The 18,097-nt window shown below is 45.9% G+C and overlaps 1 protein-coding gene across 1 annotated transcript in view; it reads right to left on the bottom strand.

The window, feature by feature from the left end:
- The window catches only part of myo16 (myosin XVI), a 1,091,439-nt gene that overhangs the window by 444,497 nt on the left and 628,845 nt on the right, over positions 1-18,097 (bottom strand). The window contains exon 21 of the mRNA XM_070891428.1: positions 10,214-10,366. Within this exon, the coding sequence (XP_070747529.1) occupies positions 10,214-10,366 (153 nt within the window). The remainder of the gene's footprint in view (positions 1-10,213; positions 10,367-18,097) is intronic.

Below are 18,097 nucleotides of genomic sequence, written 5' to 3'. Positions count from 1 at the left end.
CAGAAAGACTGGGTAACTTGCGAAGGCATGCCAACTGAAGGGTAAACCAGCTTTCAAAGCTATGAGACCAGCATTAAAAGCTATGAGTAGAAATCCCCAGAGACTACATAACATAGAAGAACAACAACGGGACGTGGAGATGTTAGAGTTACACGTCATCAGGAGCACGAGGTTAACGGACAGCGATTCGAAAAGTATCAAAGTCCACCTAGATGTTGTGGGATTCAAGATAAGGAATTCGACACTGGTACATCCGTGAGTGTAGTACCGGAGTCGCTATACCTCAACAAATTGCGTGATTTCCCATTGGAGAAATCCAAGAAAGAGCTTCGAGGCAACTCGGGAGAGAACATTCCTGTGGTAGGTCGTATCACCGAACCGGTGAACTACAAGGATCAATTCCAGAACTTGTCTCTAATAGTAGTGAAAGGCGACAAGCCTGCCTTACTAGGAAGAAATTGATTGAGATCACTGAAGCTGGAGCGTGCGGCGGCATACCACTACAGGGAGCAGCGCGGACTGCTGCAGGAGTGCGACGGCTGATTGCAGTGCGGATAGATACAGCAGGAGTGACGAGGTCGGGACGAAGGAGTGGCAAAAGTTCAGAGAGGGATGTGATCGGGGCCTAGGAGAGGTGAAAGTTTGAAGCCTAAAAGAGGAGAGGGCCCAAGGGCAGCACGGGCCAACCCATGCTGCGATATGTGTGCGCACTAGATCCGTGCAACAGAGCTGGTCTCCAGTCGTCTTGGTTAATCCTTGCTGCTGGACCAAGACCAAGCTCTGTCAAGCCCGTGTGGTGTCTGGGGTGCAACGGCCACCACACGTTAAAAAAATCCACGCACAGGCATCTTCCACCTTTCAGGATGTAGTTCGGGATTCGGAATATCATTGAAACACCTGTGAACTCATCCGTTTTCGGCGTGGAAGCAAGTCATCCTCGTTTCGAGGGACTACCTGTGATGATAATGTATCAAGGAATATTTTTTTTTAAATGTGCATTTTAAAATGTTGTCCTACTCTGGTGGTTCATGGAAGGTTTTGCGTTTGGTAATATGCAATTTAATTTGAGCGGAAACTTGAGCAAAAAATTCACTTTGCAAAACTAGTACAATTTTTGAGCACAATTTGTGCCCAGATTGCCAATTGCGCCCAAAATGGAAACTTTTGGCCATATAGTTTGAATAACAAATAATGAGGAGTTTGACTGATTTAATTCACAAGGACCCATTTATGACTAACTCCGCTCCTGTTGTGGAGTCTCGCTTAACAGAAGTGCGGATCGGATGATTGGTCATGAAGGTCAGCATGCTTTATTCATATCCCTCCCTATTTTCCAACTATTAAGATGAATAGCTGAAGAATCAAGAGCATCGCAAATGAGACATCTGACTTCAGCTTCCAATCCTTAAATCCTGAAATCTATGCTCATGTCCAGAAATGCAGTTTCATGGTTGTCTGACACTGTCGTGTATCCTACATGGCTACTGCTGGTACTGTCACAAGGTGTGCCACCAGAGGGCACAGCAATGGGAGACATGTCGGTTACCTGGCCTAGTATAAAAGGCAGGCCACCAGGTGTGATCCTCACTCTGGAGTTAACAAATAAAGGACTAAGGTCACTACAGTTCAAGTACAAGATATTGCCTCGTGGAGTCATTACTAGAGCATCTAAGGACACAACAATTGGCGACGAGATTACGAACTTTCACGTGAAAATGGCTATCCTTGGTATGTTGCAACAGTTCGCCGATGGTGACAATTAGGATGCCTTTGTGGAGAGGCTCGAATATTTCTTCACAGCAAAAGACCTGGCAGGAGACGACGCAGCCACACTGGCTGATAAGCGCAGAGCTATCTTGCTAACCAGTTGTGGGCCCACCGTCTATGGCCTCGTCAGGGACTTGTGAAGACAATGACCAAGACGTACAAAGAGCTCGTAACACAGCTCGTAACAAAGAGCAACTCAAGCTCAAAGGGAGCATCCTTACAGCTAGACACCGGTTCGATACCCACCGACGGCCCGAAGGCCAGGAAATCGCAAAGTACCCCGCAGACCTCAAGAGGCTGGCGGCACCATGCGAGTTCGGCAACCATCTCAACGAAGCACTGCGGGACATTTTTGTCATTGGAATTGGTCATGAGGGCCTTCTTCATAAGCTACTATTGGCGGATACCACAGTCACACTGCAGAAGGCCATTTCTGTGAGCCAGTCATTCATGACCTTGACCTGCGGCTCTAGGCAGATGACTCACCCTCAGGACTCAAATCCGGCACAGAGTGGCGCCGTTTAGAGGCTGGACTGTGGAGCGTGAACCCTCTCAGGGAAGAGAGAACAGCCCCATGAGTCCCTTAACTCAGAGTCCGCCGAGGGGGGCGAATCGAGTAGCACAATGCTGGCATTGCGGAGGGAAACACAGGGCTCACTAGGAGTTAAATTAAAAAGTAGAACCTCAAAGGTAGTAATCTTAGGATTGCTACTAGTGCCACATGCTAGTCAGAGTAGGAATTTCAGGATAGCTCAGATGAATACATGGCCTGAGGGGAGGGATTCATATTCCTGGGACACTGGAACCGGTTCTGGGGGAGGTGGGACCTGTACAAACTGGACGGTCTGCACCTGGGCAGGACTGGAACCGATGTCCTAGGGGGAGTGTTTGCTAGTGCTGTTGGGGACGGTTTAAACTAAAATGGCAGGGGGATAAGAATTTAAGTAGGGAAGCAGAGGAAAGTAATACGGGGGCAGAAGCAAAAGGTAGGAAGGAGAAAAGCAAGAGTGGAGGGCAGAGAAATCAAGGTCAAAAATCAAAAGAGGGCCACATTACAACATAATTCGAAAAGGACAAAGAGTGTTAAAAAATAAGCCTGAAGGCTCTGAGTCTCAATGCAAGGAGCATTCATAATAAGGTGGATGAATTGACTGGGCAGATAGCTGTTAACGGATATGATGTAATTGGGATTGTGGAGACATGGCTCCAAGGTAACCAAGGCTGGGAACTCAACATCCAGGGGTATTCAATATTCAGGAAGGACAGACAGGAAGGAAAAGGAGGTGGGGTAGCGTTACTGGTTAAAGAGGAGATTAACGCAAGAGTAAGGAAGGACATTAGCGTGGATGATGTGGAATCTATATGGGTAGAGCTGCGAAACACCAAAGGGCAGAAAACGTTAATGGGAGCTGTGTACAGACCACCAAACAGTAGTAGGGAAGTTGGGGATGGCATCAAACAGGAAATTAGGGACGCGTGTAATAAGGGTACAGCAGTTATCATGGGTGACTTTAATCTACATATTGATTGGGCTGACCAAACTGGTAGCAATACTGTGGAGGAGGATTTCTTGGGTGTATAAGGGATGGTTTTCTAGACCAATATATCGAGGAACCAACTCGAGAGCAGGCTGGGTCTTGTGTAACGAGAGAGGATTAATTAGCAATCTGGTCGTGCGGGGCCCCTTGGGGAAGAATGAACATAATATGGTAGAATTCTTCATTATGATGGAGAGTGACACAGTTAATTCAGAGACGAGGGTCCTGAACTTAAAGAAAGTTCGACGATATGAGACGTGAATTGGCTAGGATAGACTGGAGAATGATACTTAAAGGGTTGACGGTGGATAGGCAATGGCAGACATTTAAATATCACATGGATGAACTACAACAATTGTACATCCCTGTGTGGCGTAAGAATAAAAAAGGAAGGTGGCTCAACTGTGGCTAACAAGGGAAATTAGGGAAAGTGTTAAATCCAAGGAAGAGGCATGTAAATTGGCCAGAAAAAGCAGCAAACCTGAGGACTGGGAGAAATTTAGAATTCAGCAGAGAGGACTAAGGGTTTAATTAGGAGGGGGAAAGTAGAGTATGAGAGGAAGCTTGCTGGGAACATAAAAACTGACTGCAAAAGCTTCTATAGATATGTGAAGGGAAAAAGATTAGTGAAGACGAATGGAGGTTCCTTGCAGTCAGAATCAGGTGAATTCATAATGGGGAACAAGGAAATGGCAGACCAATTGAACAAATACTTTGGTTCTGTCTTCCATTAAGGAAAACACGAATAACCTCCTGAAAATACGAAGGGACCGAGGGTCTAGCGAGAAGGCAGAACTGAGGGAAATCCCTATTAGTCAGGAAATAATGTTAGGGAAATTGAAGGGACTGAAGTCCGATAAATCCCCAGGGCCTGAGAGTCTGCATCCCAGAGTACTTAAGGAAGTGGCCCTCGAAATAATAGATGCATTAGTATTCATTTTCCAACATTCCATGGACTCCTGTTCAGTTCCTTTGGATTGGAGGGTAGCTAATGTAACCCCACTTTTTAAAAAAGGAGGGAGAGAGAAAACAGGGAATTATAGACCAGTTAACCTGACATCGGTGGTGGGGAAAATGCTGAAATCAATTATTAAAGATGTAATAGCAGCACATTTGGAAAGCAGTGACAGGATCGGGTCCAAGTCAGCATGGATTTATGAAAGGGAAATCATGCTTGACAAATCTTCTGGAGATTTTTGAGGATGTAACCAGTAGAGTGGACAAGAGAGAACCAGTGGATGTGGTGTATTTGGACTTTCAAAAAGCTTTTGACAAGGTCCCACACAAGAGATTAGTGTGCAAAATTAAGGCACATGGTATTGGGGGTAATGTATTGACATGGATAGAGAACTGGTTGGCAGACAGGAAGCAAAGAGTGGGAATAAACAGATACTTTTCAGAATGGCAGCCAGTGACTAGTGGCTTGCCGCAGGGTTCAGTGATGGGACCCCAACTATTTACAATATACATTAATGATTTAGACGAAGGAATTGAATGTAATATCTCCAAGTTTGCAGACGACACTAAACTGGGTGGCAGTGTGAGCTGCGAGGAGGATGCTAGGAGGCTGCAGGGGGACTTGGACAGGTTAGATGAGTGGGCAAATGCATGGCAGATGCAGTATAATATGGATAAGTGTGAGGTTATCCACATTGTTGGCAAAAACAGGAAGGCAGATTATTATCTGAATGGTGACAGATTAGTAAAAGGGGAGGTGCAACGAGACTTGGGTGTCATGGTACATCAGTCATTGAAGGTAGGCATGCAGGTACAGCAGGCAATAAAGAAAGCAAATGGCATGCTGGCCTTAATAGTGAGGGAATTTGAATATAGGAGCAGGGAAGTCATACTACAGTTGTACAGGGCCTTGGTGAGACCACACCTTGAGTATTGTGTGCAGTTTTGGTCTCCTAATCTGAGGAAGGACATTCTTGCTATTGAGGGAGTGCAGCGACTGATTCTTCATATGTCAGTCCTGCCATCCTGGGAAAGACTGGATTGACTCAGCTTATATTCACTGGAATTTAGAAGAATGAGAGGGGATCTCATAGAAACATATAAAATTCTGACGGGATTGGACAGGTTAGATGCAGGAAGAATGTTTCCGATGTTGGAGAAGTCCAGAACCAGGGGTCACAGTCTAAGGATAAGGGGTAAGCTATTTAGGACTGAGATGAGGAGAAATTTCTTCACTCAGAGAATTGTGAACCTGTGGAATTCTCTACCACAGAAAGTTATTGAGGCCAGTTCATTAGATACATTCAAAAGGGAGTTAGATATGGCCCTGACGGCTAAAGGGATCAAGGGGTATGGAGAGAAAGCAGGTATGGGGTACTGAAGTTGCATGATCAGCCATGATCATATTGAATGGTGGTGCGGGCTCGAGGAGCCGAATGACCTACTCCTGCACAAATTTTGTATGTTTCTATGTGCCGCTTTAATGACTATGTATGCAAAGGCTGCAGCACAAAGGGCCACCTCCAGCGAATGTGTAAGAGAAATATGAGCCATTGTGTCGATGAAGAGTCTGCAGATGGACAGAAATCCAGCGTGGATTATAAACCGATAGGCAGAGAGGCAGCCCAGCCCCACGGGGAGGTACATAGCATGTTTAGCTGCACCACCGAGTGTTCCCACATGAAGATGGAAGTCGAGATAGATGGCGTTCCTGTCTTCATGGAAGTGGACACGGGGCGAGCCAGTTAGTGATGAATCAAGAAGCCTTTGAGAGGCTATAGGACAATCAAGCTGATCCCGGTTCAGGCAAAGCTGTGCACCTACACCAATAAAATCATCACAGTCGTTGGTAGCGCGAATGTAAAGGTACTCCATGTTGGCACGGTGCACAAGTTACCTCTGTGGATTGTTGCAGGGGATGGACCAACGCTGCTCGGCAGAAGGTGGATGGAGAAGATCCATTGGAAGTGGGAAGACTTCACCCCTCCAGCGATCGATGTCCTCTGCGCTCAATGGCAAAGCAAGCCCTCACCTGAGGGTGGACCCGGGACCGGAGAGCAGACCAGCACAGCACCCGAGGCACAGACCGCTCAGCACGACTGCATGGAGATGATACAGCTGAGACGACCCGAACGCACCTTCCAGGCTCCAGTGGCAGGACTCCGGAGGAAGAAAATCGGACCCAGAGGTGACTTCCCAGCTTCGGAGGCAGAACCCGGGGAGAAGAGGATCACCGCAGTCGACATCGTGGATGGAGGAAAGATGGCGCCCAAACCACGAGGTGAGGCGCTGAAGAAAAAGATAGCCGCGGCCAGACCATGAGGTGCAGCACTGATGGAGCAACACGTGGCACCAAATGGAGAAACAGATTGGGGTAAAGAAAGCAAGACTCTCTTAAAGGAGTCCTGCGACCCACTACAATTAAAGGGACAGTTTCACATAATTAAGCAATGTAATAGTAATTGTAAGTCAGAGACAAAATATGTAATTGATCCTGTAAAATGTGTAACTGACAATCTGAATTGCGTACTTGCAACCAGCGAGGAAAAGTTGCGCGATTATGCAAAATGTGTAATTGATGATCTGAATTGTGCACATGCTACCAGCGAGGAAAAGTCGCGCGGTCGTGATCGGACCCACAATGTGTCCATCATAAATAATGAAAAGTTGTGCGATGCAGGATTTCAACTGCACGCAGACACCCATTGGAAGCACACAGGTCCAGCGAGCTACCCAATGCTGTAGCCTGCGTCCCGGGGACCAGAGTCACGCACCATGGAGTGAGGCCACAAGCAGCCAACACACACGAGCTGCAGAGCAAGTGACCTCAGCAAGGCAATGACACCAGTATCGATACCACGATGCCCTTGATCGGCTTCACCTCTCAGGCACCCGATGGCACCAACAGCCACGAGCCTGAAGGAGCAGACTGTGCGAAGGCGCAGCCCCCAGACCCCATCGCCATCAAGGCCATACCCGTAAATGAAGGGTCACCCGCCACAGTTCCCCCAAAGGGGACAGGGATCAGCCAGGATCCCAAACCAAACAACGCCCAGGCCAGCGAGTCAGCAGCCCCTGTGCACTGCTAGGTGACAGCTCCTCAGGAAGCAGCAGCGATCCAGGGCGCAAAGAAAGGACAGGGAGGTCACAGGCATCTGTGAACCGGCCCGACACTAGGGACTACGGCAACAGCCCCAAGAGCAGGCAACTCGAGCCAACCGGGCACTGAGCTGTCACCAGACTGCAGGGACACAACCCAGCAGCCCTGGAAGTAGTTTGTCCTCACGCACCGGTCACTACATCGATAAGGCATCTCACCAGTCTCACGTACTTGCCTCACAACGGAACCACAAATGTAATGCAAACCTGTTTTCCTGAATTTGAATGTGTATGAATGCAATGAGCCTCCGCCATAATCAACGTGGGGGGGCGGGGAGAATGGAGTGGTCAGGGACACACACAAACAGCAACCACCAGCACTCTACTGCACCAACCACTCACCCAAGGTTGAAACGACCTGCCAAGGTTCTACCAGATAGAGCCTGCATAGAGCTAAACCCAGAGCACAGTTAATGCAGAGGCAATTTGCACTAAGGGCTCAGGGGAGAATGATGTCATGTATCCAACATGGCTACTGTTGGTATTATCACAAGGTGTGCCACCAGAGGGCACAGCAGTGGGAGACTTATAGGTTACCTTTACAGGTGTGCCTGGCCTAGACTAAAAGGCAGGCCACCAGGTGTGATCCTCAATCTGGAGTTAACAAATAAAGGACTAAGGTCACTACAGTTCAAGTACAACACATTGCCTCGTGGAGTCATTACTAGAGCATCTAAGGACACAACAGATACAAAGTATATATTCTACAATTTGTTGCTGCATTTCCTCAAATTCAAATTTGGGTGTTGTGATGTTCTTTACATGGATAGTATCAAGTCAATTCAAAATAAATCTCAGGATGTGAGTATCACTGGCTAGGCCAGTGTTTATGGTCTATCCTTAGTTACCCTGAAAAGATGGTAGTGGGCCTTTTTCTTGAACTGCTGGGGGAAGGTTCTGACACAATTCTGTAGTAATTTGATACAATTAAGTGACTTCCTCGTCAACTTCAGAGGGAAGTTAAGAGTCAACCATGTTGGTGTAGGACTGCAGTATTCCTTTGCTAAAGGATGTTAGTGAACTGGTTAGGTTTTAACAACAAACCGACAGCTTCATGGTAACTTTAAGTGATATTGGTTGAACCACCCTTATCCGGAATCCTGGCCTGTTCCGAATGAGGGATATTTCCGGATAAGGGGTGGTCACATGTTTTCACTGTGTGTGTGTACTGATTGCTGGAACGACTGTCAGTCAGACAGTCAGTCAGTAAGTCAGTGTGGTGTCGGCGGGCCCTGAGGTGTTGGCGAGCTGTCGGGCCCCGAAGGTGTCGGTGAGTCAGCGGGCCCTGAAGGTGTCGGCAGGGGAGGGGTGGAGCCGGACAGGGAATTCTGGATAAGGGAGATCAACCTGTACCCGCTTTTTATTTCCAAATGGAATTAAATCAACTATTAGATAACTAACAATTCAAAAACATAATTTTTATTGAGAACCCTATCATGAACAACTCCCACCAATAGACAGTGCTGCATTAGTTTGTTATTCTTACAGCAGTTTGTGAAACAGTTCTGATGAAATACTCAATGCCAATTGGATGATTTGGAAAATTTTGAACTTCAACCCAACTTTAGTCATTGGAATTGAATGCCAAGTTTGGAAAAGAATGTCTGTGTGCCAGTCACTGATTATTGTCCCATGTCGAACACCATGGCAGCAATGACCAAAAAGAGTTGGTGCACCTCAGTGGAGCTAAAAACCAATAGTAGTCTATAATTCTTAGAACAATTTTTTTGAAGGTTGAAGCATTCAGTCCATTTTCCCCAATGATTGAGCAATGAAGAAAGTAAACACTTCAGCTCCGCTCAGTGGTAGCATTTTCTCCATGTGGGTCAGAAGGTAATGGGTTAATGTCCTATTCTTGGACTTGAGAACATAATCTAGGCTGACATTTTGGTGCAGTACTGAGGGAGTGCTGCACTGTCGGGGAGGGGGACATCTTTTGCACGCGATCCGGTCTGCCCTCTCAGGTTGACGTAAAATATCCCATGGCTCTAATTGATGAAGAAGAGGGGATTTCTCCCAATGTGATAGCTAATATTTATTCCTCAATCGACTTCATTAAAACAGATTAACTGATCATTTATCACATTTCTGTTTGTGGGATGTTGCTGTGCACAAATTAGTTGCCACATTTGCCTACATTACAACAGTGATTTCAAAAGTAATTAATTGACTGTGAAGCACTTTCAGACATCCTGAGAATGTGAAAGATGCAATATAAATTCAGGTTTTTTCTTTATCTGCCAATGCAGTGACCATTTCTCTGATGGCCATGGAGCCAACTGATATCGCAAATGCACCATTATTTTCCATTATTTTCCATTATGTTTTCCTTAAAGTTTCAGGCATATTTGTATAAAGAGAAGACTGGGTCTGAATCTAGAACAGAAAACTCAAGCCTGCAATCCTTATTTAATACATGCCTGAAGCTTTAAGTCCTTCTTGGTGATCGTAGATAGCATTAATATTATGTGTTTTTAGGAATCATATTAATCATGTCATATTTCCTATTTTATTAACACTTTCCAATTTACAAAATGAAGTTGGTTTCACTTCCATTTGTGACATTTTCAGACAATTAAATTCAGGAAATCTTAAAAAAAGATATATCTTTTTTATGATTCAATAGTAAATGGTTCATGGTTAAAATGTTTACCAAAGACAGATTTGCCACAGAACAGATACCTGTACAGTGAGTAAACATTGTTTATTAATTAACTAAACCTAATTAGCATTTGTGAGGATTATCTGCAAATGGTAATTTCACCATTTCAATACAAGTATTCAAAGTGTACCTGAAAAAAGAAGTCTAGAACAGCATTGTGGTTGCCAGGAGAGTTGGCAGTTTCCATGGTGACACCTGCTTGCACATATTCCACTTGCTGCTGTTGAAAGAGCGTCTCGTGTATATACTGATGGATCTTCTCATTAGTCATGTTGATACAAAGCTGAGGAACAGAAACACTCATTTAAATTTTTTTTGTGGTGCACATTGGTGCTTATAATAATAGTGACAAATGGTTGCTGGTAATTAATTGATCATTATTTCCAAATATTAAATATTACTCTACACTTTTCTATTTTTTTCTTTTCCATTTTTTATACATCCTGGGAAAATCTACATACTTTGTGCTCCTGGTAAGGAGCCCTTGCCTGCCGGGAGTGGATATCACAAATTTGGTTGTGTGTTGGCGTGATTTCTTCAATAATTATGCCTCCCTCTTAAGTTAGAGGTGTGGGACAATCTAGGAGATGAGTGCTGTCAATGGAGCTCCATGTTGCGTTATCACAAGGTACAGCTTAAACAAGGTTAGCTAATTGAGCTAATTACACAATGTTGTGAATTGTTTTTTGCTGTGAACAATTTATCAGTTTTACTGACGTCTAAAAATCTTTACCAAAGTGTATGCGGTCATTAATAATTTAATGTTACCGACCCAAGATTTGCTAAATACCGATATTGATTCTGCTGTCTATCAATCAAAGTTGACAGAAGTCAATACTTGGAATAACAAGAAGTGCAAAACTTTAACCAAAACCCATATCATATGCTGAGTAAATTGGGGAATAGATAGCACCACTGTCAAAAAATAATTATTAATATTTTTGGAGAAAAAACACAACAACATCTTAAACAAAAAAAATATTTATACGACTGCAAAATGAACTTTTGCAGAACTATTTCATCACAGATTACAGATCACATATGAATTATTCAATACGTTAGTGTAGAAAAAGATTGTAATTTCTGAAACGTTGAATTTCAAAGTATATGGGTATTTTCCAATTAAATTCCCAGGCAAATAACCTAAATATTATTTTCCTCTAATAAGAGCTAGCATCTTATTTTATGTGCCACTCCTTATAACACAAGTGAAAACCTATGGAACTCGTTGAGCTAAGGAAAGTTTGAACGATAATCAGGTCAAGAATTGGAGTCGCCAATTTTATGGCTTTGACCAGACACACTGTTGCTATGGAAACTATTTGGTACCAAATTCACACCAGCTTAAATGAAAATCCAGCACCAATTGGTAATTTAATGACAGGACACGCTGAATCTTCTAGAACTGATGTATATGTTTCTTTACTGGTCAATCCTCCAAAACAAGGGTCTGATTGTGATGGCCGGGGGCGGCGGGTGGTGGCTGCCAGTGGGGAACAGTGTTTCTGTGACGCGCTTTCTGCGAGTGCCACTCCTCACTGGATCGTAGAATCACCCTTATTGTGCTTTGAGTGCACCAGCCAGTGTAACGTGAATGAAGCCTTGTTATTGACCCAGGACTAAACACCATCCTCCTCGTTAGGGCTGGTAGGCTGGTGCAGTCAGAGAAAGTGAGCCGAAACATCAAGCATTCCAGTTATACCTGAAAGATCCAGCTATGTCCCCTTGTCATATATATGGTCAAATTTTCCCATAAACCCAAGAGGACAAGGACTACCTTAAAATCATCTTCCTCATCATCAACCACCTCCATCAACCTTCCTTCTTCATCTCACCTCTGTAACCAAAGGTGAGCAACTCGTGGCTTTCTTTGCTTCTAAAATTGAGCTGCCTCAATGTTCTTCCTCTCCTCTTCCTCTTCCCAGCACAATAGTTTGTAGTTTCTTCCTAATGTCCCCTCCAGTCATTTGTGGCCTCATCCCCTTCACCACCTGACCCAGATGCTGGGCATTCAACCATCTTTCTTCAACTCATTGCTTACTGACTTCAAAACCTGCTGCCTTTCCTCAGAAATTGTTCTCTCCCAACTCTCCCAACAAAATGCTTATCATTTTATACTTAAAAAGCCCATACTCAACCAATCTGTCTACTCCAATTACCAGGTCATCACTAATCTACCTTACTATCGAAGGTCCTCAAATCACGTAAGAGCCAATCAATCTGTGTCCATCTCTCCCTGTCTAACTATGGGTGCTAAACTATCCACAGCAGTAAGACTGCCCTGGTTAATGCCACCAATTTATAGCAGCATGTTGTTCCTCCTCATCCCCTCTGAGGTCTCTGAAGCCTTCAATACTGCTCTTCCACAGCCTCTCCTCCATGCCCCACCACCACCGTTACAATCCTATCTGTCTCAGTGGAGCCAGCACGTTTTCTGCAATGGTTTCTCCATGGGATGAAACCTTAGGATGCCATTTCTGGCTTTCTGCTGTTCCCCAGTTCTATGATAACCTTTGAAAACAACATACCAAAACAACAAACAACAGCAACAACTTGCATTCATATAGTGCCTTTAACATAATAAAACATTCTAAGACTCTTCACAGGAGATCAGGAGGGTTACCAGACAAAATTTAACATAGAGCTAAGTAAGGAGATATTAGGGCAGGTGACCAAAGTCTGAACAAAGTGGTAGGTTATAAGGAGCATCTTAAAGAAGGAATGGGAGGTAGAGAGGCTTAGAAAGGGAATTCCAGAGCTTAGGGCCGAGGCAACTGAAAGCATGAGTGCCAATGGTGAGCGATCACAATTGGGGATGTGCAAGAGGCCAGAATTGGACGAGCGCAGAGATCTCGGCGGGTTGTCGGGCTGTAGGAGATTACAGAAATAGGGAGGGGCAAGGCCATGATGGGACTTGAAAACAATGATGAGAATGTAAAAATTGAGGTGTTGCTGGACCGGGAATCAATGTAAGTCAGTGAGCACAGGGGTGACGTTGAATGGAACTTGTTGGAATTAGGATATGGGCAGCGGAGTTTTGGATGAGTTCAAATTTATGGAAGGTGGAAGATGGGAGACCGAACAGGAGAGCATTGGAATAATTAAGTCTAGAGATAACAAATGCATGGATGAGGGTTTCAGCAGCAGATGGACTTTGCCAGGGTGAGAGATGAGCGTTGTTACGGAGGTGGAAGTAGGAAGTCTTGATGATGGAGTGGATATGTGGTCCAAAGCTTATCTCAGGGTCAAATAGGACGCCAAGGTTGCAAACAGTCTGGTTCAGCCTTAGTGACCAGGGAGAGGGATGAAGTAGGTGGCTAGGGAACGGAGTTTGTGGCGGGTACCGAAAACAATGGCTTTGGTCTTCTCAATATTTGTTTGGAGGAAATTTCTGCTCATCCAGGACTAGTTGTTTGACAAGCAGTCTGACAACTCATAGGCATTGGTGTGGTCGAGAGAGCTGGTGGAGAGGTAGGGCTGGTTGTCATCAAAGTAATGCAGTTGGACAGAGCCTTGGTGAGGCCTCACCTGGAATATTGTGTTCAGTTTTGGTCTCCTAATCTGAGGAAGGACATTCTTGCTATTGAGGGAGTGCAGCGAAGGTTCACCAGACTGATTCCTAGGATGGCGGGACTGATATATGAGGAGAGACTGGATCGGCTGGGCATGTATTCACTGAAGTTTAGAAGAATGAGAGGGGATCTCCTAGAAACATATACAATTCTGACGGGACTGGACAGGTTAGATGCAGGAAGAATGTTCCCGATGTTGGGGAAGTCCAGAACCAGAGGTCACAGTCTAAGGATAAGGGGTAAGCCGTTTAGGATCGAGATGAGGAGAAACTTCTTCACTCAGAGAGTTGTTAACCTCTGGAATTCTCTATCGCAGAGAGTTGTTGATGCCAGTTCATTTGATATATTCAAGAGAGAGTTAGATATGGCCCTGACGGCTAAAGGGATCAGGGGTATAGAGAGAGAGCAGGAAAGGGATACTGAGGGAATGATTCAATCTTATTGAATGGTGATGCAGGCTCGAAGGGCCAAATGGCCTACTCCTGCACCTATTTTCTATGTTTCTATTTGGAAACTGATGTTGTGTTTTCAGATGATGTCGCTATAGATGAGAATTAGGAGGGGGCCAAGGAAAGATAAGATTGAAACCATCTGTTCAGCTGCCTCTGCTGCTTCAGTGCTAATGGTATGGGAGCAGGAAGAGAAGCCATTGAAGGTAATTCTCTGGCTATGACTGGATTGATTAGAAATGGAACTAAGCAAGTGCAGCCCCACCCAGCTGGCGATGGAGGAGTGACATTGGAGGAGCATGGGGTGGTCAATCGTGCCAAAGGCTGTAGACAAATCTGCAGAGAAGGATGTGAAGGGATAGCTTACCATGGTCACAGTTACATAGAATGCAATTTTTGACTTTGATAAGAGCCATTTCAGTACTGCGGCAGGGCGGAAACCTGATTGAAGGGGATCAAACATGGAGTTGCGTAATATATGGACATGCATTTGGGAGGTAACAAGGTTTTGAGGAGGGTGATGATGAAGGCGGGGCACAATACCTGAGGCGAGGGAACAATTAATAATATTAGCTAACATGGGGCCCAGGAAGGGAAGTTAGGTGGTCAACAGTTTGGTTAGAATAGAGTTGAGGGAGAAGGAGGTGGGTGTTTTTATATATTTAACCCTTGTAACTTACACCTGACCACCAGAGGGCCCACCTGTTGGGAGTCCCAAGGGATCCCAGCATCCCTTGGGAGCACAGTATATAAGCAGGTCACCCATGAGGTACCTGCACTCTGGAACCTTAATAAAGGAGCTAAGGTAACACTTGTTCATTACACACAGTACTCAGAATCACCATTTATTATGGCAACGAGGTAACGAACAACTGCGCGAAAATGCAAAGAACAGTCGGCATCCTGGAGAAGTTCTCAGAAGGGGATGATTGGGATGCCTTCGTGGAGAGACTCGACCAATACTTTGTGGCCAATGAGCTGGAAGGGGACGAGAACGCCACCAAACGAAGGGTGATCCTGCTAACTGTCTGTGGGGCAACAACCTATGGCCTCATGAAGAATCTCCTGGCCCCGGCTAAACTAACAGAGAAATCCTATGTATGCTGGTCCGGGAGCACCTAAATCCTAAGGAAAGTGTTTTGATGGCGAGATATCGGTTCTACACGTGTCAACGATCTGAGGCCAGGAAGTGGCGAGCTACGTCGCCGAACTAAGGCGCCTCGCAGGACAAATGCTTAAAGACTTTTTTGTACTGAGCATCGGACATGAGACAATCCTTCGCAAGCTGTTGACTGTAGAAACTCCGAATCTGAGTAAAGCCATAACGATAGCCCAGGCATTTATGTCCACCAGCGACAACACCAAGCAGATTTCACAGAACAAAGATGTTTCGGCCAGTACTGTGCGTAAAGTAACGTCGGTTTTGAGTAGAAATGTACATGGCAGAATGTTCATGAGGAAATGCCCACCAATAATGTTGAAAGTTGAACTGAACGGCATTCCAGTATCTATGGAGCTGGACACGGGGGCAAGTCAGTCCATAATGAGTATAAAGGCCTTCGACAGGCTGTGGGGAAAGAAGGCACACAGGCCCAACTTCAGCCCCATTCACACTAAACTAAGGACTTACACCAAGGAACTAATCCCTGTAATTGGCAGTGCAGAAGTCAAAGTCTTCTATGATGGAAGTCCGCTGTGGATTGTGCCAGAGGATGGCCCCATGTTGTTTGGCAGAAGCTGGCTGGGGAAAATCCGCTGGAACTGGGATGACATCCGAGCGCTTTCGTCCGTCGACGACGCCTCATGTACCCAGGATCTAAGTAAGTTCTCATCGCTATTTGAGCCAGGCATTGGAAGCTTCTCAGGGACGAAAGTGCAGATCCATTTGATTCCCGGTACGCGACCCATCCACCACAAGGCTTGGGCGGTACCATACATGATGCGTGAGAAAGGGGAAATTGAACTGGACAGGCTGCAATGTGAAGGCATCACCACGCCGGTGGAATTCAACGACTGGGCCAGTCCGATTGTCCCGGTACTCAAAGAGCACGGTACGGTTAGAATTTGTGGGCCTATAATGTAACGATTAGCCATTTTTCGCTGCAGGACCAGTACCCGCTACCCAAGGCAGATGACCTATTTGCAACCCTGGCTGGAGGGAAGACGCTCACTAAGCTGGACATGACCTCAGCCTACATGACGCAGGAGCTGGAGGACACTTCGAAAGGCCTGACCTGCATCAACACGCACAAAGGTCTGTTTATCTACAAGCGGTGCCCGTTCAGGATTCGGTCGGTCGTGGCGATCTTCCTGCAGAGCATGGAGAGCCTGCTAAAGTCGGTTCTTTACACAGTGGTCTTCCAGGATGACATATTGGTTACAGGTCGGGACACCATGGAGCACTTGAAGAATCTGGAGGAGGTTCTTAGTCGGTTGGATCGCATGGGGCTCAGGTTAAAACGCGCAAAATGTGTTTTCCTGGCACAGGACATCGGATTCTTAGGAAGGAGAATTGCAGCAGACGGCATCAGACCCACCGACGCCAAGGCGGAGGCCATCAAGAATGCGCCGCGACCACAGAACGTGACGGAGCTGTGGTTGTTCCTGGAACTCCTTAACTATTTTGGTCATTTCCTATCTGGGTTAAGCACCCTGCTAGAGCCCCTAGATGCGCTACTGCGCAAGGGAGATGACTGGGTATGGGGGAATTCACAAGAGGCTGCCTTTAAGAAAGCCAGAAATTTATTGTTCTCTAACAAACTGCTTGTCCTGTATAATCCATGTAAATGATTAGTGTTAGCTTGCGATGCGACGTCATACGGGGTCGGGTGTGTGTTACAACAGACTAACGAATCGGGGATTTTGCAACCGGTTGTGTATGCATCCAGGAGTTTGTCCAAGGCCGAAAGGGCCTACAGCATGGTTGAAAAAGAGGCTCTGGCGTGCGTTTACAGGGTAAAAAAATGCACCAGTGCTTATTTGGCCTCAAGTTCGAGCTTGAAACTGACCGCTAGCTGCTTATATCGCTGTTCTCTGAGAGCAAAGTGATTAATACCAATGCCTCTGCCCACATCCAAAGATGGGCGCTCACGCTGTCGGCATACAACTATGTAATCTGCCACAGACCGGGCACAGAGAACTGCGCAGGTGCTCTCAGTCAGCTACCACTGCCCACCACCGGGGTGGAAATGGCACAGCCAGCGGACTTGCTCATGGTAATGGAGGCATTTGAGAACGAGAAGTCTTCCATTACGGCCCGTCAGATCAGGACCTGGACCAGCCAGGATTCTTTACTGTCCTTGGTAAAAAAACTGTGTCCTCCATGGGAGCTGATCCAGTGTCCCAGTGGAGATGCAGGAAGCGATTAAGCCGTTCCACAGACGCAAAGACGAGTTGTCCCTGCAGGTGGACTGTCTTTTGTGGGGCAATCGTGTGGACTTGCCCAAGAAAGGCAGAGACACATTTATTTGCAAACTGCACAACACCCACCCAGGCATCGTAATGATGAAAACCATAGCCAGATCTCATGTATGGTGGCCTGGCATCGACTCAGATTTAGAGTCATGCGTGCGCCAGTGCAACATTTGCTCTCAGTTGAGCAAGGCACCCAGAGAGGCATCGCTAAGTTTGTGGTTGTGGCCATCCAAACCATGGTCGAGGATCCATGTAGACTATGCAGGCCCATTCCTAGGCAAAATGTTTTTGGTTGTCATGGGCGTTTACTCAAAATGGATTGAATTTACAATTATGTGTGTAAGCACATCCACGGCCATCACTGAAAGCCTACGAGCCATGTTTGTCATGTACGGCTTGCCTGATGTCCTTGTCAGCGACAATGGGCCATGCTTCGCCAGTGTTGAATTCAAGGAATTCATGACCCGCAACAGGATCAAACATGTCACATCTGCCCCGTTCAAGCCCGCATCCAACGGCCAGGCAGAATGGTCAGTTCAGACCATCAAGCAAAGCTTGAAACGTGTGTCGGAAGGCTTC

Source organism: Pristiophorus japonicus, chromosome 10 (assembly GCF_044704955.1).
Source record: "Pristiophorus japonicus isolate sPriJap1 chromosome 10, sPriJap1.hap1, whole genome shotgun sequence".
Lineage (NCBI taxonomy): Eukaryota > Metazoa > Chordata > Chondrichthyes > Pristiophoridae > Pristiophorus > Pristiophorus japonicus.
This window is presented reverse-complemented; position numbering and strand designations above follow the sequence as displayed.